The sequence below is a fragment of the Prionailurus viverrinus genome, chromosome C1, assembly GCF_022837055.1.
Source record: "Prionailurus viverrinus isolate Anna chromosome C1, UM_Priviv_1.0, whole genome shotgun sequence".
Taxonomy (NCBI): Eukaryota; Metazoa; Chordata; class Mammalia; order Carnivora; family Felidae; genus Prionailurus; species Prionailurus viverrinus.
The window spans coordinates 33030113-33054874 of NC_062568.1; the positions used below are offsets into that span (position 1 = coordinate 33030113).

General features: G+C 36.4%; 1 protein-coding gene across 6 annotated transcripts in view; it reads left to right on the plus strand.

The window, feature by feature from the left end:
- The window catches only part of SF3B1 (splicing factor 3b subunit 1), a 60308-nt gene that overhangs the window by 23861 nt on the left and 11685 nt on the right, over nt 1-24762 (plus strand). For 4 of the 6 annotated variants that reach the window (XR_007154603.1, XR_007154604.1, XM_047869660.1 and 1 more), the window contains exons 3-15: nt 8295-8461; nt 10122-10226; nt 10619-10733; nt 12575-12654; nt 13955-14125; nt 17972-18209; nt 19728-19940; nt 20181-20302; nt 21941-22138; nt 22239-22340; nt 22889-23068; nt 24278-24364; nt 24488-24758. Coding sequence is in view for 4 of the 6 variants with exons in the window: in XM_047869660.1 (XP_047725616.1) it covers nt 8295-8461; nt 10122-10226; nt 10619-10733; nt 12575-12654; nt 13955-14125; nt 17972-18209; nt 19728-19940; nt 20181-20302; nt 21941-22138; nt 22239-22340; nt 22889-23068; nt 24278-24364; nt 24488-24758 (2049 nt within the window). In the remaining 2 variants the exon portion in view is untranslated. Of the gene's footprint in view, nt 1-8294; nt 8462-10121; nt 10227-10618; nt 10734-10788; nt 12655-13954; nt 14126-17971; nt 18210-19727; nt 19941-20180; nt 20303-21940; nt 22139-22238; nt 22341-22888; nt 23069-24277; nt 24365-24487; nt 24759-24762 lie in introns of those variants that run through there. The other 2 variants (XM_047869659.1, XM_047869661.1) reach the window with 2 other exon arrangements.

Below are 24762 nucleotides of genomic sequence, written 5' to 3' on the forward strand. Positions count from 1 at the left end.
TTTTGTAGACTTCCAGTATGAATGTTGCTAGTAAAAATAAAAATGAAAACAAATTGCTTAAAGATTTTGGAAAAGATTTTTTTCCTGTATAATCATTTAAGAGTTAATATAAGTAATGCTAATTAGGAATTAGTCACTTAGGGATTGATGTCTGTAGTGTTCAGTAAAATAATTTGTCACTATAATGCGTTTTCTTGTTTGGGGTTTGTTTAAGGAAAAAACTGAAAGCTGTGATACAGAATATACTTGGTGTTTTCTGGATCTCTTTTAGAGGCGTCACATGTGATAAAAACTTGCTCACTACTTGTCTCTGCTTTTTGGGAGAATAGGTAACATTTATGGACCAGACTAATGTGTCAGTAACATCCAAAGGCTGTATGTCTGTAACATAATGAACAGTGACTAGAATATTGCAAATCATCCAAATTAAAAATGAGGAATAAAAAGACACATCTGGGGCACCTGTGTGGCTTAGTTGGTTAAGCATCCAACTCTTGATTTCTGCTTAGGTCATGATCTCACAGCTTGTGAGATCAAGCCCCATGTCAGGCTCTCCACTGACAGCACAGATTCACTCTTTCTCCCTATCTCTATGCCCCAGCCCCCACCTCCCGATAAATAAATAACTATTAAAAAAAAAAAAAAAAAAGACACCGCAAGCAGTAGAAAGTGCTACGTGCCAGAATTAGCAATAATCTGGGGCATGGAAAAAAGGCATAGAAGGGGAAACCAGTAGAGGGAATTGGTGGGGAGCAGTTAAACAGTTGTATCAGATGTGACCAGTGGTGGTTTATCTCTGAGTTTGATATTTAGGTCTTAGTTTAGATTATAAACAGTAGGCTAGATAATTAGGGTTTAGGTTAGATTATAAACAGTGGGCTAGATGTTGACTCTCTTGAGACCCCTAGGGGGCGCCTGGGTGGCTCAGTCGGTTAAGCGTCTGACTTCGGCTCAGGTCGCGATCTCGCGGTCCGTGAGTTCGAGCCCCGCGTCGGGCTCTGGGGTGATGGCTCAGAGCCTGGAGCCTGCTTCCGATTCTGTGTCTCCCTCTCTCTCTGCCCCTCCCCCGTTCATGCTCTGTCTCTCTCTGTCTCAAAAATAATAAAATAAACGTTAAAAAATTTTTTTTAAAAAATAAAAAGACCCCTAGTTCTGCATTACTCCTTGAACAATAGTCAAAGTCAACTCCCAGATAAAACATTTGATGTGTTTATGTCAAAAATGTTTGCAATTTTAACATCACTTTTTTTCTGATTATAACAGTAATGTGATTTTTAAGAAAATGCAAAGTGGAAATCAATTTTAAATGAATTGAGGGACGCCTGGGTGGTTCAGTCGGTTAAGCATCCGACTTTGGATCAGGTCATGATCTCACGGTCCGTGAGTTTGAGCCCCACATCGGGCTCTGTGCTGACAGCTCAGAGCCTGGAGCCAGTTTCAGATTCTGTGTCTCCCCCTCTCTCTCTGCCCCTCCCCTGTTCATGCTCTCTCTCTTTCTGTCTCAAAAATAAATAAACGTTAAAAAAAATAATAAAAAAAATGAATTGAGATACCAAGTGAGCTGGCTTACAAATTTATTCATTAATACACAGTTAATTTATATCTATCTTTTAGGGAAGGATTTGTTCGTTGATAGTTGAAAGCCTGCTTAAGATCCAGAAATCGCCTCCAAAAAGAGGGGAGTTTCACTTGAATAATATTTATTTTCTGTAGATCATTGGAACAAATTTATTTTTGAAATGTATGTTCATATCTTAACATTTGTTAAGATTTTACATTATCATCAGCAAAATAAATAAAGCCAGAAAAGAAAAGAAATGACAAGGTGGAGAAGAGTTGGACTTTTAAGGTTGAACATATTACATAGAAAAGCTAAAAAAAAAAAAAATCTGTTTACATCTAGCAAAGGATTCCATTTCATTGAAGAGAGAGTTTTTATTTTTCTGTTTCATGGGATCACAAGCCTTGGTTTCAAGGGGCTAGCAGAAAGAAGAACCAAAAATGAGGAAAAAGAAAAACTTCAGAAAAACACGCTTAAAATTTTTAAACTTTTTATTGAACACTGCAAACATATACAGGAATAGAACAATGACACGAATCCACATGTTGCACCCATCACCTAGCTTCAACAGTTACAAACATGAGTCCACTTCTGTTTAACCTGTATTCTGGTCTCTACCACCCTTCCCATTATTTTGAGGCAAATCCCAGATGTATTATTTTATCCATACATTTTTCAGTGTGTGTCTCTAAAATGTAAGGACTTTGGGGGCGCCTGGGTGGTTGAGCGCCTGACTCTTGATTTCAGTTCAGGTCAGGATGTCACGGTTTGGTTTGTGGGATTGAGCACTGCCCAGCCCCGCGCCCCCCCCCCCCCCCCACTTTGCACTGACAGCTTGGAGCCTGCCTGAGATTCTCTCTCCTGCTCTCCGCCCCTTCCCCACTCACACATGCTGTCTCATTCTCAAAATAAACTAAAAAAAAATAAAATTTAACAACTTTATTTTTAATGCTTATTTATTTTTTTGAGAGTGTGCAAATGAGCGTGTGTGCCTGAGTGCTGGCAGCATACAGCCCGACTTGTGGGGAGGGGGCCCAATCCCATGAACAGTGAGATCATGACCCGAGCCAAAATCAAAAGTCTGATGCTCGCCTGACTGAGCCACCCAGGTACCCTTAAGATGTAAAGACTTTTTAAAAAAATACCATTTTTGCACCTAAAATTAATATAACAAAATATATTTTTGTTTTACTTATTGCCTTATAAAACTTTTTTTTACAGTTTGCTTAAGTTCCGAATAAATCCCATACAGGGATTAGTCTTAAATCTTTATGTTCCTCCTCCATGTTTCTTTTTCCTTGCAATTTATTTGTTGCAGCACCCTTACTTTGTAGTTTCCCATAGTCTGCAGGGAAAAGGAAAGAGGGCAGTGAAAACACCCATGACTGCCTCTAAGACTCTCCTCACTGCTGCTGCAGTTAAGATGTCGGGAGGCCCACAAGTAAGGGAGGTGCCAAGAAAATTATTGGATTTAGGAATGAACACAGTTCTGAAATCATACTTCAGGGTTAGGTTGGACTAGCCATGGCAAGGAAATCTTACAAAGGATTTGTAAAATCAGGTGCCTCTCGTACTATAATTCTAATGGCAATGAATGTACTCTCACAATTTTTCTAACAGGTTTACCTTCTACCTGAAGTAGTTTTGCATGAGTCCCTGTGATATTTGTATCTTAAAATGGGAACACCAGCTTAAAAAAAACCTCATTCTCAACTATTTACCCTCAGGGCTCCTCATTTAGTGAGGCTCTTTACAGACTGTGGTGTACAAGTCTAATGCTTAACTAGTACTTTGTTTTCTTGTCTAATAAGACTTTTTAGTTTTTTATAAACCACTATCAGACTATGCCATCTATGGATTGAAGGACAATCCATAACTTCAGTTTTAGGATTCCAAATACGCTCTCATGATGGGGAATTCCTGCTTTGTTTTTAAGTTTTCAGCACCAGTAATGAAGATTTGTACTGTATATGGTCCCCCTCCTCTCACTTCTTCAGAGATTTTACTGAAATAGGAGAATAGTTGGGTGGGGAACAGAAGTGAAGCTTTAATCTGGAAAATCAGATATAATTTAGGAACCCACACTAGATACATCTGCCTCCTGATAACCTCCCCTTTTTTAACACCATTAAACTGGAATTAGCTTTTCTTCATTTTACTTGTTCTGTTAATTTCCTCCATTTCATTTCTCAAAATGATTCTTTCTCTGTTATACAGAATAGTTCAGTTCTCTTCTGTGCTCAAACTTGTGTAAGTAAATCCACCAAAAGGACCTTGTAAATTTCTTTTATTTATTTTTTGAGAGAGAGGGAGAGATCACGAGCATGCAAGCCAGGGAGGGGCAGAGAGAGGGAGAGGGAAATCATAAGCAGGCTGCACTGTCAGCACAGAGACATAGGCTTGAGCTCATGAACTGTGAAATTACGATCTGAGCCAAAACCAAGAGTCAGATGCTTAACCACCTGAACCACCCAGACACCTCTGTAAGTTTCTTTTAAACACATACTGTTTTAAGGCGAAAGATTTATGCGATCTGAAGAGAAACCAGTGTATAAAACACATACTGTTTTAAGACCTAGCAGACTAGATATTTATCTATAAAGAGTAGGTATTTACCCAAGTGCTATTAAATCCTGTATTAACATAAAAACCTGTATGTGAATGTTCTATAGCAGCCTTATTTGTAATCTTTACAAACTGCAAGCAACCTGAATGCTGTAGTACATAGGAATACTACTTGATAATGAGAAATATTGATTAACATATCTTGAAGACTGGAGTATTTAAGGGTTCAGATGGATTAGAGTGCCAGCTCTTGGCAGTTGTATGTGTGCCCATGAGGAGCTCCTAGTCTCTTGTCCAGTGACTAGCAGACCATATCCATTTTTCTTCATCTTCACATCTGAATGTCTCAACTACAGGGAGTCTGAATTGGAAAGGAATTAAATGAAGTAGGGAGAGATTAGCATAAACATTTCCTCCTTTCTCTGCTTCAAGTCTTTTATTTAACATTTTGGCCCTCTGGTTATTCTTTTTTGTATGCTGCCTCATTTTTTTTTAATCCCATTGTTGCTAACAAATCTTAGCATTTGTTGTCAGAAATGATCTATTTACCTACGTTTAGTCAATTAAAGTACAGGAATATCTGCATGCCAGTAGCTATAATTTTGTGTGCAACAACTTTGAAAATAAGAGACGATTTTGTCTTTCCCAGAGGTGCAAAATGTTTATAAATTTTGGAAAAATTTTTAATGACTTCTGATTGAAAGTTACCTTTTAATTATGAAATAGTGTAACATTACAGAAAAGTACAGGAAAAATAATGAATATTGCTCAGATTTACCAGTTCTCAATATTTTGCCATATTTGTGCCATAGATTTTATTTTGTAAACAAAATATCATACTCATAATAACTCGATTATACATTTTATAAATGTTTATAAGTGAAATGATACATTTGTTTGCTTATAAATATTGAGTGTGTTCTATTTCATATTTTGGCACATAGTTTACTAAATAATTACTGAGTTTTAATTCTGTCATTTATTTGCATAACTGCTGAATGTTGGGGAATCTGTTGTCTTAATTTTGTGGATGTGATGCTTATGTAAATGTGCTGCAGTTTACAATGCATAAATAAAACTTACAAGGTATATAGAATTTTTATCCGTAATTTCAAGCAGATATAGTACCTGGTTTGCATATACAACTTGTAGAAGTTTACTAATGAACTCCCTTCAGAATTAATTAACTACAGAGAGCTGCCTAGCCCCTAGGTGATTTTGTTACCACATTTTACTTAATAGGAATCCAGTCATAAAATACATAGAGTTTATACAAACACAAATTCAATATTTTGAGTATTTTTGTAATTAGAAAACTCTGTTGCTTGTCCTTAAGTACATAAAATCAGTGGGTAAGATTGAATAGATGAAAGTAGTTCCTGAATAAATGTATTATCCAAATAGTGTACTAGCTGCTGTAAACTTCTAGAAGAATCCTTTCAAAGGAAAATAAAACCGTAATATATAATGTGTGTGTGTGAAGGGGGGGGGGGAGGGTAAGCTGCCCAATATGTATGCTGTGATGTGGTTTTTATGAAACAGCACCTCTTTATTGCTTTTTTGTTGTGTATGAGCTAGAAAAAAGTATAACATGTCCCAAATTGGAAATTTTAAAGTAAAGGTAGGCTGGAGCTGGAAGTCGAGGGCCATGTACAAGTTTCCTGGAGTGTTTGTTACTGATATAGAAACGTGGGCACTCTCTCTCTCTCTCTCTCTCTCTCCCTTTTTTTCTTTTAAAGAAAAATGGAAGTATAAAATTGGGTTTATTCACAAAATATATATTGATGAAGAAACCTGGGCTCTGAAGTTGGTGGTTCCAACTTAATGGGTCTGAGGCATGGGAGTCAGTCCTTGTAACAGGTGCCCCAGGTGACTTTAATGTAGGTTGTTAGTAGACTACACTGATGCTGTAGAGGGGAGATTGCAGATTATTTGGCTGGCCTGATTCACCATTGTGTGTCCTGTCTGGATCCTGATGGCAGTAGCATTTGTGGTCCATGAAAAGAACTTGTTTACTTAAAGTTGATCCATACATCTAGCGGTTTAAAAAAATATATATATTTTTTTAATGTTCTTCTCAAACGTTTAAGAAATGGAAATTTTTGGAAAGAAAAAAGAAAAGGCTTAATCTCTAGTCACCCTTTAGCCAGTCTTTTTATCCACTGAGGTTTCTTCTGTGCTCCAGGACAAAAAGTTTCAGGGGTGAGGGGAGCAAATGTGGATTTAAGACTTCTAAAAAATATATACTACTTCAAATAGAAACAGAAGTAGATTAGTAAAATAATAGTAAAATAAACCACCCAGCTCACATGACAATGTTTCTATTTGTGATTACTCATGGTGGGGGCCTCTGGCCACCTGGGCTGCTGTAATGGTTTTGAGGGGGAGAGATGCAGGAAAAAGTAGCAACTGTGGAGATGATAGTGCTGTGGATACACCATAAGAATTTTGAGATGTGGTTACAAACTGGAGCTGCTAAGTTCAGTAGTAAACCCTGTTCCATTATTTTGAGTTTCTGAGACTTGGTCCCACGGTTACATGGCCCAGCTGTACTTTGGACTAGATCATGTTATTATATTTTCTGCTTTAAACCATACCCTTCTTGAACAGTGGATGTTTTTCTCCCTTTGCTGAGGGTGTGGAGTTGGGCATTTGAATCTTTTTCTTTTGGTCTTTGCAAACTAGTAAATGAGCTTTTTTAAAGTGCCTGGTGTCAGAGGGTTTTGATTCAGTTGAAGGTAATAAGCCTGCAAAAATTGAAACCTCTATTTGTTAAGCCACAAAAGAAACCAGTAGCTGTAAAAAGTTTTGTTTCTTAAAACACCTAGGTATTCAGATTATTACAATGAAACATTAGTTTGGAATTTAAAGTTAGCTGGTATTAGGAAAGACCAGGAAAAAGTTTGGAAGGCTAGTCTATTTAAAAGAGACTACTACAACTCAGTGCCTTGCCAGGTTCTTGATGGAATCATGGACCAAAGAAGAGAACATCTAGAAAGGTTGTTACTAGTATGATGATTTCTTGAGCCTATTAATACTATTTTGATTATATAGGAGAATGTCTTAGACCTGTAAATACATGTTGAAATAGTAGGGGTTTTAAATGGTGTAGAAAAGTCATGTACATATATAATATTTGCTATATCTCATATATATGCAAACACTTGATGAAAATAGGTGAATACTATGTAGATGTTCATTATATGTTTTAATTTTTTTTTAGTCTTGAAAAATGTCAAAATTAAAAATAGGGAAGTTTGGGAATCGGTTGAGAACTTCATTCATCAAATGTCCATCTTCTAAATGTCAGACCAATGGATAGAAAGAACACAGTGCCTGGAGGGTGAGATGTGGCAAGAGTTAATTCATTGGTGGAGTGCTTAAGTGTTTCATGTTCATTATCTCATTTAATCCTTAAAAAAAAACTTCAAGTTGTAGGAAACTGAGACACAGAGGTGAAATAACATTAATTAGCAGAGAAAGCCTTTATTTGAAGGCAGACATTTTGGTTCCAGAGCTCAGACTCTTAATCATAAAACTAATGTCATGGTAGTTGCAGCCAAACTGTGTAGGGCTCTGAATTCTAGGCTAAAGAATTTAGACTTTATCCTTTATTATTTTACTCCCAGGAGTGTAATCCTAGATGTTTAGGACATCACCTGGGAGCTTGTTAGGAATGCAGAAACTTGGGTCTGATCCAGGCCTACTGCATTTTGACAAAATCTAGAGACCATTTGTTGCACATTCTATGTAGTTTGAGACCCACACTCCATAGTACTGTTATGTTTGCATTTCTGGTATTGTTGAGTTTAAATTATCTTGAATATTGTTCTTAGTCCCTAAACAACATTGACAGTATTATTTTTTCATTTGGGAAAAGGTTTGGAATTCAACAATAACTTATACTTTGGTAACCCATTCTTAAGGTAAGAATGGTTTGTGGTTGATGAAATGGTAAGCATATCTTCTGTATACGAGTATTGTCTGTTGAGGTTGAGGTGTATTAAGTGTATTAAAAATCAGTACTAGGAATAGTTCTACTAACTCCTTATGTATTATAATTATTTTAAAGTTTATGTATTTAGAAGACTACTTTGATAATTTCTACTAGAGAACTGCATTGTGTTGGGTCTGTTTAGAAAATTAAGAAAATCTTAATTTCTTACAGATATTGAAGCACAGATTCGAGAAATTCAAGGCAAGAAGGCAGCTCTTGATGAAGCTCAAGGAGTGGGCCTTGATTCTACAGGTTATTATGACCAGGAAATTTATGGTGGAAGTGACAGCCGCTTTGCTGGATATGTGACATCAATTGCTGCAACTGAACTTGAAGATGTGAGTTACCAAGTGTACAAGAGTCAAGTATTTTTTTAACAAAGAGCAAGAAATATAAAGGAATTTTCTATTTTAATCCTCTCATTTAATCTGGGAAGATTTGGGGCATTGGGAAATCTTTCTTTTGAAGGATAAAACTATTAGGTGTCCTTCCTCTGTAAGATCCAGAAACTTCTAGAAGTGATCAGTTCTCAATCTTTATGTTAAAACTAGTTTATCTAGTAAAGGACCTGCAAATCATTAACCATTGTAAAATAAATCCCTATAGTGACCTATTGAGCTCTAGAGTAGCCAGTGTGAGTCAACCTTCTTGTAGATAGCCATCTGTCCTTGCCACTTTTGACTTCAGACTTATGCTTGATGTTGTGTGTTTTTTCCCTTTGGTGTCTTAATATGAATGGAATGATGCTAATGGACTTTTTCATTTACTCTGGAGGATGACTACCCACTTCTCATTTTGAAATATGTCCTTCAAAATGTTTTTATATATTCCACAGAGCTTATTTTGTTAGGCCATGCCAAACATCCATATTTGGTGAAATAGTCATTTTTGTGTGACTCAGTAGCAAACATTTTATGTTATAGATTATCAAACTTGTTTTTGTGAAATTCAAGCCACATTTTTAGTTGGCACTTTTTTCTTTTAAGAAAAATTTAATAAAAGTTCCAAAGGTACAATTTCCAGAGACTAGTCAGGCTTCTGTTAGCATTATTAGACCTTCATGGTAAAACACAGTGATGGCTATATGTTCCCAGAAGCTGAGGAAATTGTGATTTCATTTTTGACTAAAATAAATGAGGTGTTAAGATCTTGGGAGTTAATGCACTGTTGCACTTCTTACAGTAGTAAAGTAAGAATATCACTTTGGTCTGTTTAAACATACTACTAAGGAAACAAATACATTTAAAATTAATTACATTTTTGTGTTAAATCATGTTTTAAAAAAAAATGAGTGAAAAAAAACAAGGAGGGGCTCCTAGCTGGCTCAAGTAGAACATGCAGCTCTTGATCTCGGGGCGGTAAGTTTGAGCCCCACGTTGGGTGTAGTGATTACTTAAAAGTAAAATCATTTAAAAAAAATTAAGGAAACTGGAGAGTTTTAAATAAGCCGTTTGCAGTTTCCAAATTTGAAAAACAAATTTCATTATGCTTTCTGTGAGAAAATAAAATGCTCAGGCTTTTCAATTCCATACTTGCTTTATTTCAGTTAACTTCCACAGTTACTCTTTTTAAAAGAGTAAAAAATTTCTTTAAAATAGGTTTAAGAGTTGAAAGAAGACCTAAGTATTTACAAGTTTTATGAACAAAGGTTTAGACATCACTATATCAGTAAGTTGGGTTTTTTTTTGTTTTTTTGTTTTGTTTTTTAACATTGAGAGAAAGTGACTGCTCACACTCGCAAGGAGAGGGGGAGGGGCAGAGAGAGAGGGAGAATCCCGAGCAGGCTCCTCGCCTTCAGTGCATAGCCAGATGTAGGTCTTGAAGCCATGAACCATGAGACCGTGACCCAAGCCGAAACCAAGATTCAGACACTCAACTGATTGAGCCACCCAGGTGCCCCTGTCAGTAAGTGTTTCGATGCCATGTTGAATTTGCATGTTCTTTCTCATTTTTAAGTTCTGACATTTTTGTGGTTTTCCGGGGGGCATTTCATTGCAGGATGACGATGACTACTCATCATCTACAAGTTTGCTTGGTCAGAAGAAGCCAGGATATCATGCCCCTGTGGCATTGCTTAATGATATACCACAATCAACAGAACAGGTGATTCTTTTCTTTTTCTTCTTCCTCTGTTTAAAATTAAAATCAGAGTTTATTCATAAGGAAAACAATGTCTCAATTCCCATGGAAACCCACGTATTTTAGAAACAAGTTACTAGAATGTCTTGAGTTGATTTGGGAGGATTAGAAATAGTACCTAGCTTGTTTTATGAAGGTAATCATTTCATGAAGAACTATGCAGATGTGGACATGTTTATTGTCTCATTTCCATATGTCATTTTTTCACGTTAACATCCATAAAACATATTTCTTTTATTAGTAGGCATTTATTTAACATTTTTACATGTTTTATATATAACATTCTGGGTTTTGTTTATGATACTCTTTTTGGTATTTAATAAAGTGGGTATTAAATGAGACATACCTCTTTTCAGTATGATCCATTTGCTGAGCACCGACCTCCAAAGATTGCTGACCGGGAAGATGAATACAAAAAGCACAGGCGGACCATGATAATATCCCCAGAGCGTCTTGATCCTTTTGCAGATGGTAATTCTTTCCCACTTTTCTATAAGTTTTCAGGAATTTATTTGTCTTAAGTTGTCTTTAGCCCTTTGATTTTTTTTGGCATGCTTATGAATTTGCTTTTCTTTTTTAAAATCCCCCTTATTATAGATTTGTATAGATTTGGTTGAAGTCACAGATGCCATTTTCTTCATCTTTATAATGCAAGTTTTCTTTCCAGGTAGAAGGACAAGAAAATAATGAGCCAATGCCATAGAAACGCAAAGGGTTAAAGGTTTTTCTTTTACTTTTGTTTTGGGTACGCTTTCTATACTTTGAACAAATGTGTTTTTCTGCTCAAAATACTTTCAAACTATTGAAAGTTTTCATTCCAAATCCTAGACTTTTAGGCTTGTTACTTTTGAGAAACTGTTTCTCACATTAGAGCTCCCCCCTGTATTGCTCTAAATGTAGTTTAGTAAATGCACCTACTTTGCTCTAAGCATACTTAAAGTTAAAAGAAAAGTATATATACAAAAAGACTTTGGTATTTTTAATAGTTGGAGTCTGTTTTGCTAATTTTAGTGTGCAGGTCAGCACAAGGGGCATAGTGAGCCTGATGGAAGCTTTCCTCAGGTGAGTGAGTTTCAAAAGCAGAATTAGGTGCCTGTTTCTTAGAATTAGATTCTGCTGCAGGTTTACAAATTAGACTTTCAGCCTGCATGAATTAGTAGGGATATTCTTTTTTTACTTGCATAATTGTAATTGATTTAAACATGTATGTCAGAATTCACAGGCCCATACTAACTGTCCTTAATTTCTTTCCTACAGCAGTACTGCTATATGCCAGTCCTGTCTGCATTCTTAAGGGTGCAGTTCAACACATCCTCTCTAGATTATGGTGAAAAAGTATTCCAAAGGAAGTCTTATCAGAGCTAGTGTCAGAAAGAATGACACTATCAATTGGGCATGATCTTCAGCATAGGAAATGTCTTAGAATTTTATTATTTTTTCCTAAATTGTGATGCTATACTACTTGTATAGCAAATTACCACATTTCTAAAACTCAGTGTGCCTCTGAATCTTATTATGTACTGTTTGGGCTTCTTTAAGATATTTTGAAGTTTGAAAAGCAAATACTGAAACTTTAACCAAGAGACTAACACATCTCTTTGTACACCACTTTTCTTCTGTGTGCAACATAACTGGTAGAAGTAATATATTTCAAGTAATATGTTTCCAGTTGTAATTTATACTTTCTAAGAAAATAAAAATGTTTTGGAGTCAACAAAACTTAAAAAGAATGAAGCCCTTTTTAGTAACATGGGATCAGAATCAGATTATAGGTGTATTTTTAAAAGTCTAAACTATTTTCTAAACTATAACTGTTTTAGAACATTGTATGGAGAACTTATCTAGTTATAGTTATTTGTAGTCAGGATTTTAACAGCTTGCAACAGGTAATGTTTTGAATATAAATATCTTTCCAAAGTGTTACTAATGGTAAAGAGATAATTTTCTAGGCTTCTATTCTGCTGCTTGAAGTCAGAACTGCTGATGGAGACAAAGGCACGAAAGTGTACGTATTCCGGATTAGCAACCCAGGAACCCATCACTACTGAAGACTCTAAACTGTGCTGTCATTTTGTTTTTATATGCATTAAAATATTTGTTTTAAACTGCTGTAGATATGTTTGTGTTCAAACAGGTTAAATTGATCAGCAAACTCAATAAAAAGTAAGATGTATAATTATTAAAGTTTTCCATCAAAAAATAAATTAAATGATTATGGAATAACATAATATTAGAGCAGGGAAGATAAATCAGTTGAACCTAATTATCTTTTATTTATTGTACTCTTGTCCTGTTGCTGTTCTTTTCTGCAGGAGGGAAGACCCCTGATCCTAAAATGAATGCTAGGACTTACATGGATGTAATGCGAGAACAGCATTTAACCAAAGAAGAGGTATGTGAACCGGATATTACTGCTAAGAGTAATATCTTAATAGTATTAATAAAAATTAAGTTGAGAAGGAAACCTTACCCAAAATTCTGCTTCCTCCCAAATTAAACTTTCATATTTCTATGTCCTTTTCTAGCCCTTGGCCTTTTGGCTGTGTATATATATATATGTGTACACGTGTATGTATATATACACATACACAGACCTGGTGGATATATTTGTAGGGAGGATTGGTGGTGTGTGTCCAAAATAGATGTGTAAAGGCAAAGTCAGATAGTTAAGGCATTCCTTGAAAAACCTTTTCAATTCATCCATAAGATTCTGTTTGGATATGGGTGGAGAAGACTGAAGGATTCCTAATGGCCTGTGGTGATTGCTTCATTTGTTTTAATAGTGAACCTTTATAACTTAATTACAATTATATAATTTGTTATATGGATTAAGTGGGTTTAAACTTTACTTTAAAATCATAGGATAAATTAAATGGATTTGTTATGATTACATTGTATATAATTTACATAGTTACAGTTGTTTTAATGCTAGAGAGAGAGCATGAGTGTGAGCAGAGGAGGGGCAGAGAGAGAATCCCAAGTAGGCTCCATGATACAAACACAAAGTCCAACACAGGGCTTGAACTCACAAACCACGAGATCATGACCTGAGCCGAAATCAAGAGTCAGACGCTTAACCGAACCACCTAGGCACCTCTATGTAGTAAAAATTTTTAAGTTTTCACTTTTTGCCACTTTTCTATCTTACTACATGATGTTAATTGCTATTCATCAGAGTTTTAAATAAAACTTAAATAAGACTCTATTTTTCAATGAAAGCATTTTGGGGGCACTTGGGTAACTCAGTTAAGCATCCAACTCTTGGTTTCACCTCAGGTTGTGATCTCACAGTTCATGAATTTGAGCCCTGTGTCAGGCTCTGCATCAATGGTGCAGATCCTGCTTCAGATTCTCACTGCCCCTCTGCTGCTCTCTTGCTCGCTCTCCTTCAAATAAACATAAAATTTTTTTAAAGCATTTTAATTCTCCACCATTGAAGATTTTACTTCATTTAACTGTATTTAAAGCAAGATGCTCTGTGTTATGAATTCTGTACTTATCTGTTGTGCAGAAGGGCATTGTATAAAGACTAGAAATACAGAAAATAAAAAGATATAAAGAATGGGACTACCAGTAGCAGCATAGAACAGAGAATGAAGAAAATGACATTAAATGGAAATGACCATGCTGATTATATGGGAATATGTTGAAAATATTTTAGAGATACTTAGTGCTTATTCAAATATTTTTAGAGAGAAATTAGGCAACAACTAGCAGAAAAAGCTAAAGCTGGAGAATTAAAAGTTGTCAATGGAGCAGCAGCGTCCCAGCCTCCCTCAAAACGAAAACGGCGTTGGGATCAAACAGCCGATCAGACTCCTGGTGCCACTCCTAAAAAACTATCAAGTTGGGATCAAGCAGAGGTAATTTATTTTTGTTTTTTATGATTGTTATTATTTTTAGTTTATCGCTCTCATGTACTGTATTAGTCTACTCTTGGTGACCTAACAAGGGAACAGAGAATGGTGGTTTAAACAGTAGTCGTTTGTTTTCTCACAGTTCTAGAGGCTTAAAGTCAACCTCAGGGTGCCAGCACGGTTGATGTTTGGTGAGCGTTCTCTTTTTGGCTTGCAGATGGTTGCCTTCTTGCTGTGTCCTCACATGGCCTTTTCTCTGTGTGCACATGGAGGGAGCAAGGGACCTCTGGTGTCTGTTCTAATGACATTGGTACTATCAGGTTAGGGCCCTAACCTTATGACCTTATTTAACCTAATTATCTCACTAAAGGCCCAATCTTTAAATACACATAGGTGGTTAGGGCTTCAACGTAAGTTTTGGGGGGAAGACACAGTAAAGTCCATAACCTGGAATAAAGGAATGTCCCTTTTGGAATATTAAAATAGATATTTCAGTACGTCACATTGTGGAGGTTAAGTATAATACAATGATCTTCCTTACTTTCTAGATGGATAATTTAAGCATCTGACCACAGGTGTCACATTGGCAGTGCTACTGCATTTCCTTGGTCAGTTTATTTTCCTAGAGAACCGTTTTGGGGGTTGTTTTTATTCTAAAGAATAAAAATAAAAATAAACTTTTTTGAGCGTTCATTTATTTTTTTTTATTTTTTATTTTAAAAAAATTTTTTTTTTCAACGTTTATTTATTTTTGGGACAGAGAGAGACAGAGCATGAACGGGGAGGGGCAGAGAGAGAGGGAGACACAGAATCGGAAACAGGCTCCGAGCCATCAGCCCAGAGCCTGACGCGGGGCTTGAACTCACGGACCGCGAGATCGTGACCTGGCTGAAGTCGGACGCTTAACCGACTGCGCCACCCAGGCGCCCCGCGTTCATTTATTTTTGAAGGAGAGAGGCAGAGCATGAATAGGAGAGGGGCAGAGAGAGGGAGACACAGAATTGGAAACAGGCTCCAAGCTCTAGCTGTCAGCACAGAGCCTGACACGGGGCTCACACTCACGAGCCATGAGATCATGACCTGAGCTGAAGTCAGATATTCAACCAATTGAGCCACGTAGGCACCCCTCAAAAGTTTTTTTAATGTTAATTATTTTTGAGAGACAGCACAAGTGGGGGAGGGGCAGAGAGGGAGGGGGACAGAGGATCCAAAGCAGGCTCTGTGCTGACAGCATTGAGCCCATGTGGGGCTCGAACTCATGAACCGTGAAATTATGACCTGAGCCGAAGTTGGACATTCAACAGACTCAGCAACCCAAGCACCCCTGTTTTAAAATGTTTAAAACTTGTGATAAAACATTAATAATCTAAAATTTGTCATTTTAACCATGTTTAAATGTACAATTTAGTGGCATTAATTACACTCAATGTTGTACAGCTGTCACCGCTATTTTCAAAATTTTTTCATCACCTTGAGCAAACTCTATTAAGCAGTAATTCTCTGTCTCTCTCACTCCCAGAGAATTTCTTTGTTATTTCAATCTTCTAATACCTTCTTAACAGCTTTTTATATGATGATATTAATTGCTATTTTTCCTTTTTAAAGTAGAAATAATTGAAAAACTTAAACATGTTCCCACTATGAAATCTACCAGTATGCCTGTTTCTGGTTTCATCTACTTTTTCTTTCTGTAATGAGGTGTTGATGCAAGTTGAACAACTTCTGCTTATGTACTATTTCCCATCTCTTCTTACTACTCAGAGACTTTTGTGTAACATCAGTTTTTTCTCTAGATTATTATCAGCAAACACATTTTACCTGTTTTCCTTTTAAAACCAGAAAACCACAGGAAACCATTCCTTGATCTTCACATCCCCTTCTAGCCATTTCTGACTTTTCACTGCAAAATGCTTTGAATGAGTTGTCTATACTTGCATTCTGCTTATCTGGTGTTTTGCTTGTACCACTCCACCAAAACATCTCTTGTCAAGGTCATTTGACCTCCTTTTGGTAAATCCATAGATCAAGTTTCAATCCTCATATCCTATACATATCATATCATTTCATTTATCACATATCAGTGATATTTGCTATCACTTGATTCCCTTTTCTTAGATTGTGAACTTGAGTTTCTCTTGATTCTCCTAATACTCTCCTAACTGACTCCTGTCTTGTTGGTGAGATCTTCCTTGGCTTCCTTTAACGTTGGGGGTGTTCTAGTGCTCAGTCCTTGGACCTCTTTTCCATCTAAAAGCACTCCTTCCTCTCATTTCTATCTTCCTATACCATCTCCGTGAGACTACTCCCAGATTTACAAATCTATCCCATTCATGTCCTCTGTTCCTTGGACCTAACACTTTTATTTGGATGTTTAATAGGCATTTAATTTTTTTTTTTTTTAATAGAGCATGAGTATGGGAGAGGGGCAGAAGGGGAGAGAGAAAGAATCTTAAGCATACTTCATGCTCAGTGCAGAGCCTGACGTTAAGACTTGATTCCACAACCTTGGAATCGTGATCTTAGCTGAAATTGAGAGTTGGATACCTTACCTGCCAACTGAGCCACCCAGGCACCCCAAAACTGTGGGAATTATAATGGATAATAGAATGAATTTATTTCCAGGGTGCCTGGGTGGCTCAGTCCGTTAAGTATCAAACTCTTGATTTCAGCTCAGGTCCTGATTTCTTGGTTAATGAGATTGAGCCCCGTGTCTGGTTCTGTGCTGACAGCACGGAGCCTGCTTGGGATACTCTTTTTCCCTCTCCTAGCCTGCTTGTGTGTGCACATGCTTTCTCTCTCTCAAAGTAAATGAATAAATACTTAAAAAATTTATTTCTTCCCTGATTCAGCAGGAGGAGCAGTTGCCAAGATGAGATTTTGAACAATTCATGTGCTTCATTCACCTAATTGAAAATTTCTCAACCCTGAGTGATACATAAAATCTTTTTAAAAGAAAAAAACTGTTGAGTCTTAATTATGGTATTCATGTAAATTTGCAGGTGTAAAGCTGGGTAGAATTCTTGTGTTGGATAGAGAGCATCCAGCTTTAAAATAAATACATAAAGGTATATTACAAAACCTATATGGAATACTTGAGTCTTAAATCAAATTTTGTGTGGCTTACACTGAACCACCTGATAGTTTGATACTGTATTGTCTCCACTGTGCAGGTTGTTTTGTTATCATGGGCTGTCTGATGCCCTGAATCACCCACCACTTGTCTCTGTTCAAACTATAGTGGAACCTTTGGTTACTTCACTCCACTTCTAATCTTTTTTCACTAATAATCTTGTCAGCTTCAGTTAGAATTATACTACAAATGTGATTTTAAATCTCAAGGATTAAAATTATGTGGCAGTATCTACTTATGACCCAGGTGATCCAAAACATACTTATGTTAACTAAAAACACACACAAAATTGAACACAAACACAAAAATAGTGTTTCCTTAGTGTGAGAACTTCTAGGTATATGTCTCTAAACCTAGTTTGGGAAGTAGCAATGATATCATTAAAGCTGAAATGTTTAGATTGCAGATGGCAGACAGAGAAAGCTTAGTGGTTTTCTAAAAGCTACAGAGATATTAATGGCATATCCAAGGTTCATAACCCAAAATACATTTTTTTTTAAGCTAGGGCTTTATTCAAAACTGTTCAAAATTAAAACTTTACATTGTCTTTAGACATATTTGCTATGAAGTAGGTATCTTTTAAGCAGGGTAGTTTACTCTCATTTATACAGAAGAAGACTAAAACGTTTATTTGTTTACTATCTTTCTAATACAAATTTTCTAGTTATTTTTATGTGAATGTGTAGGTGTGTGAAATAAAGGTATTTTTTTGCTTTGTTAAGACCCCCGGACATACCCCTTCCTTAAGATGGGATGAGACACCAGGTCGTGCAAAGGGAAGTGAGACTCCTGGAGCAACCCCAGGCTCAAAAATATGGGATCCTACACCTAGCCACACACCAGCGGGAGCTGCTACTCCTGGACGCGGAGATACGCCAGGCCATGCAACACCAGGCCACGGAGGTGCAACTTCCAGTGCTCGTAAAAACAGATGGGATGAGACCCCCAAAACAGAAAGAGGTACTTCTAGTGGAGTCTGGGTGTGTGTTTGGGTGAAGTATTGATTTGATGAGTGGTACATTTATAAGAGGAAATCTGTTTACATCTCTAGTCCTGGCTAGACAGGTAAATAATCAGCTGCTTTGGGGACAGATAAAGGACTAAGCAGATCATATGCCTAATTCTTTTCCCTTCTTGAAAAGGTTTAATATTTATTTTAGGAAGAACATTAGGAGAAAGAAAAGATTGTAGACCATAACTTAGTTTTTTATTGTGATAAAATATACATAACATAAAATTTACCATTTTAACTGTTTTACGTGTACAATTCATTGGTGTTAAGTGCATTCATTTTTTTAAAAAACCAATTACTTTTTAATTTACATCCAAGTTAGCATATAGTGCAACAGTGATTTCAGGACTAGATTTCTTTTTTTTTTTTTTTTTTTTTTTTTTTCTTTTTTTTTCTTTTTTTTTTTTGGACTAGATTTCTTAATGCCGCTTACCCATTTAACCCATCACCCCTCCAGCAACCCTCTGTTTGCTCTCTATATTATTTTCTCTTATGTTTTGTTCCCCTGTTTTTCTATTATTTTTGCTTCCCTTCCCTTATGTTAATCTGTTTTGTATCTTAAATTCCTCATATGAGTGAAGTCATACGATACTTGTTTTTCTCTAATTTCGCTTAGCATAGTACTCTCTAGTTCTATCCATGTAGTTGCTAATGGCGAGGTTTCCTTTTTGATTACCAAGTAATACTTCATTTGTGTGTGTGTGTGTGTGTGTGTGTGTGTGTGCGCACGCACACACACACACACACACACACACACACACATATCACATCTTTATCCATTCATCCATCGATGGACCCTTGGGCTCTTTCTGTACTTTGGCTATTGTCAATAGCGCTGCTATAAACGTTGGGGTGCAATGACCCTTCAAAACAGCATTCCTGTGTCCCTTGGATGAATACCTAGTAGTGCAATTGCTGGGTCATAGAGCACTATTTTTAGTTTTTTGAGGACCTTCCATACTGTTTTCCAGAGTGGCTACACTAGTTTGCATTTCCATGTGTCTTGTTAGTTCTTTATAAGATTAGCTGTGGCAGGTTAAGACTTCATAGTACATCTGCTATATTTTTATAAAGAATTTTTAGTGATGGGGAGAGTGCTTAACATATAGTAGATTAAAAAAAACCAGTATAGAATTGTATGTACAGAGTAATATCAACCGTATGGAGAAATGAAAAGTGGCTCAAGATGCATAAAGTGGTTGTCTCTGGGTTGTAATAGTATGCATGGTTAAAAAAATACTTTTGTTTTCTTACTCCTCAGTGGTTACTATGCTTTTGTAATCATTGGGAAAGAAAAAAATGAAAGAGAATAAAGACGAAATGAAAATTAAAACTCTTAAGTGGGTCTGCATTTTAAGAATATCCTTTTTTTGAACTTGATTCATTTCAATATTAGATCTTTGAGAATACACTAATTTTTTGACAGTGGTTAAAATTTTATATTTATTTACTTTTTTTCTTTAAAGATACTCCTGGGCATGGAAGCGGATGGGCTGAGACTCCTCGAACAGATCGAGGTGGAGACTCAATTGGTGAAACACCAACTCCTGGAGCCAGTAAAAGAAAGTCACGCTGGGATGAAACACCAGCTAGTCAGATGGGTGGAAGCACTCCTGTTCTGACACCTGGAAAGACACCAATTGGCACACCAGCCATGAACATGGCTACCCCTACTCCAGGTAGAAACTTCCCCATTGGAAATACTTTTTACCGGAAATATTTTGAATGTTTTTCTCTGAGGTATTCTGTATGTTATTAATGTTTATTTTTAGCAAGAATGACCAGATATAAAAAGAAGTCTTGATTTGAGTTGATAATATAAAGCAATTATGAGGTTAACTGTCTTATATCCCAAGGACCTATGTAATGATAAAGACTTAACACTATAGATTGTTACAGAAATTTGCTTTTTTTGGTAGGTCACATAATGAGTATGACTCCCGAACAGCTTCAAGCTTGGAGGTGGGAAAGAGAAATTGATGAGAGAAACCGTCCACTTTCTGATGAAGAATTAGATGCCATGTTTCCAGAAGGATATAAGGTAATGTGGTATTTATAATGTGAATTTTCTTTAAGTGTTCTTTGAAAAAATTAATTGGTCAGGTTTACATTGGCTTTGCCCAAATTTACTACTGCTAATTCTTTAGGCGATTTCCAAAAAGTAATAGAGTTGAAAAAACTGAATGATACAAAGCTTTTATTGCTTTTGGAAAGTGAGAAATTTCAAGGACTTCTAGGACCATACTTTGAGAACTTGCTGCCTTTGGGATATGGAATAGCTTGTTGCTTCAGTTCATCATAGTCTCAGGATTAAGCTCACATTAGATCATGGTTATTTTACTTTGTGTTTCACAAGATTTTGTGTATTTAAATTCATGGATTGCAAATGAACACAAAGAATATTGTTTTTACTGTATCAAGTTAAAGTTTATTTTGAGTTATAAAACGTACCTGGCATTCAGGGACCATTTGCTGGTCTAAAGGTAGTCTGTGGTCATATAGCGGGAACTAGATTCCGATGGCTTCTACAGAGCCTTACATTGCTGGTGCCCATTGCTTTTAAGAGTTTGTATATGTATGTTTTTCCCCCTTGTTAGTTTTGTATTAGAGTGTTTCAAGTGTGCATGAATTTCTGCTTTAAACTTCTTGTAGCCTCCACATAATGCTGTGGGTATAGACATTTCTGCAACTTACTGTTGACTTCCTGAATGTCTTCTCAGTTACAGTCATTGATTCCCTTAATATCCATAGGAGATAAAAATCTTTCTTAGTGAATCTTAAGTAAATTTCTTGGTTTAATCAAATGGTGTATTTTATAGGACCTTGGTAAATATTTTGGTTTTAGTTTTTTGTTTTTTTTATTTTAGAGAGCATGAGCAGGGGAGAGGGGCAGAGGGAGAGAGAGACTCTTAAGCAGGCTCTGCACTGAGTGGACCAACACGGGGCTCGATCCCATGACGAGATCATGACCTGAGTTGAAATCAGGAGACGCTCAACTGACTGAGCTACTCAGGCACCCCAGATTTAGTTTTTATACATTTTGTCAAGCAACTTAAATACTAAGATTCTTGCTTTTACGGTGCAGAGATTTGTATGAATCTAAATTTTAACTTTATTAAAATTAACCCTTTATATATTATGTGCACTTTGTGAACTTATTTCCATTTATGACATGTCGGCTCACCAACATGTTTATATAGATTAATGTTTGAGAGTGATCAGAATTTTATAAGCCTGCTTCATGTATCTCCTCATTTCCCCACATTACTAATATTCTTAATGTGCTTTTTAATCAGCAAATGAGAAATGCTTGTCATACAGATTTAAAAAAATTTTTTTAATGTTTATTCCTTTTGAGAGAAAGCGAGAACAAGAATGAGGCGGGGAGGGGTAAAGAGGGAGGGAGACACAGAATCTGAAGCAGGCTCCAGGCTCTGAGTTGGTCAGTACAGACCCTGATGCAGTGCTCAAACTCATGCACTGTGAGATCATGTGACCTGAACTGAAGTTGGATGCTTAACTGACTGAGACAACAGGTGTCCCTGTTATACAGATTTTAAATGATAGAACAAGCAGGAAGCTTCTTAGCTAATAAACTGTTAAGATATTTTAAATACAAATATTATTGTGTTATTTTATAAAGTCAAGAAAATCCTAAACTGTCTTTTAACTGTATTAGGTACTTCCCCCTCCAGCTGGTTATGTTCCTATTCGAACTCCAGCTCGAAAGCTGACAGCAACTCCAACGCCTTTGGGTGGTATGACTGGTTTCCACATGCAAACTGAAGATAGAACAATGAAAAGTGTTAATGACCAACCATCTGGGAATCTGCCATTTTTAAAACCTGATGATATTCAGTACTTTGATAAACTTTTGGTAAGTGATAATAGCAGAACTGAAATACCATTTTTTATTTAGGACTTACAAATCACAGTATCTTAATCTAACTGCATTTTCTTTTTTTTTTTGCTGTTAGGTTGATGTTGATGAATCAACACTTAGTCCAGAAGAGCAAAAAGAGAGAAAAATAATGAAGCTTCTTTTAAAAATTAAGAATGGAACACCTCCAATGAGAAAGGTAAGTACTAGTTCATTACATCATGTTCACTATAGTTTTATGTTTAGAAATTTATAATTAATCTCTTCATCTTTACCATGGGCATAGTGTAAGGGAAAGAAAGGTGTAGTATGAAGGATTTAATTCTTTTAATCAAACAGCTTTATGCTAATACAGATGCTGAAAAAATGAGATTCTCCTTTTTGTTCTCCGGGCCTTTTTATAAATTTTTTTTTTAAGTTTATTTATTTTGAGAGATTCAGAGATCTGCAAGAGCGCTAGCCAGGGAGGGGCAGAGAGAAAGGGAGAGAGAGAATTTCAAGCAGGCTCCATCTTAGAAACTGTGAGATCATGACCTGAAGCAAAATCAAGAGTCCGATGTGACTGAGCCACTCAGACGCCCCTGTAACTTCAGAGTAATTTGATGGGAATGCACTTACGCTAATGTGTAAGATGTCTGTGAAGTTTATACTAAAAATATTAAGGTAAAGAAAATCATGGAGTAATTAGTTCTTTCAGAATGCTTAATTATAAGGGAATATACCTTCTACTCTTTTTTTTCCCCCCAGGCTGCATTGCGTCAGATTACTGATAAAGCTCGTGAATTTGGAGCTGGTCCTTTGTTTAATCAGATTCTTCCTCTTCTGATGTCTCCTACACTTGAGGATCAAGAGCGTCATTTACTTGTGAAAGTTATTGATCGAATATTATACAAACTTGATGACTTAGTTCGACCATATGTGCACAAGGTGTGTTGTTCTAATTAGTGTTTCTAGTAGTTGGATAATTTTTAATATAAAAACAACTAATGGATTTCTTAAGTCACTTATTATTTGTGAAATTTAAAAAATTCTTAAAAGGTAATAGCTGATGCATGCATTCACAACAAAAAAGGGAAATTTTACCCCCTGTAAGACACTCCACAGAGTTAACCAATATTATATTTATATGTCCTCTTAGACCTTTTTCTTTGCACAAGTATATATCACACGTATACAAATGTATGTGTGTAGATATTGAAGGAACTTTTTGTCATCTTGACTAAAATGGTTTCATATTATTCATACTTTTTCATTTATTTTTATTGGTATTATGTTAGGGTAAGAAAAGATACATGTCTGTAGCATGCCATTTGGTGTTAAGGACCCATCTTTTTGCTGGTGGTAATAATGGCTTAGAATTGTTAAGTGAAGATCAGTGTAGGTTTTTTTTTTAATGAATTTTAAATTTTCTAATGTTTGGTTTTGAGAGAGAGAGAGAGAGAGTAAGTGGGGGAGGGCAAAGAGAGAGGGAGACACAGAATATGAAGCAGGTTCCAGGCCCTGAGCTGTCAGCACAGAGCCCGATGTGGGGCTTGAACCCACGAGACATGAGATCATGACCTGAGCCAAAGTCGGATGCTTAACCGACTGAGCCACCCAGGCACTCCAGAAGTTGTTATTTTTTTAAATATTGAATATTTGTTACTCTGTGATGAACAGTTCTCCCCAGTTTGTTTTTTTTTTATAAATTTTTTTTCAACGTTTTTTATTTATTTTTGGGACAGAGAGAGACGGAGCATGAACGGGGGAGGGGCAGAGAGAGAGGGAGACACAGAATCGGAAACAGGCTCCAGGCTCTGAGCCATCAGCCCAGAGCCCGACGCGGGGCTCGAACTCACGGACCGCGAGATCGTGACCTGGCTGAAGTCGGACGCTTAACCGACTGCGCCACCCAGGCGCCCCCAGTTCTCCCCAGTTTTTATATGGGGTTTGAAATTGTGTAATTAAAATTTTTAATTGTCCCTTGTTACAAAGTCCCGGTAATTATAAATTTCCTAGCCAAATATGTTTTGTATGTTTGTGTGTATAAATTACATAAATGACCTATAATAAAATTTTTTCAATATGTATTTAATTTTCTTACACGAGTATGGCATTAGTAATTGGTGTGAAAGTGTAGCTCTTTTTCTTTTTCAGATCCTTGTGGTCATTGAACCATTGCTAATTGATGAAGATTACTATGCTAGAGTGGAAGGTCGAGAGATTATTTCTAATTTGGCAAAGGTAATTTACATTATATTTCTAGAGAAGAAAGTTTTGTATCCATTGATGGGATTATTTGATTATAGAAGGAAAGCGTTGAGGGTTAATGTTATCAGCTGATGAGTGTCCTTCTTGACTTTTTAGGCTGCTGGTCTGGCTACTATGATCTCTACCATGAGACCTGATATAGATAACATGGATGAGTATGTTCGTAACACAACAGCTAGAGCTTTTGCTGTTGTAGCCTCTGCCCTGGGCATTCCTTCATTGTTGCCCTTCTTAAAAGCTGTGTGTAAAAGTAAGAAGTCCTGGCAAGCGAGACACACTGGTATTAAGATTGTACAGCAGATAGCTATTCTTATGGGCTGTGCCATCTTGCCACATCTCAGAAGTTTAGTTGAAATCATTGAGCATGGTAA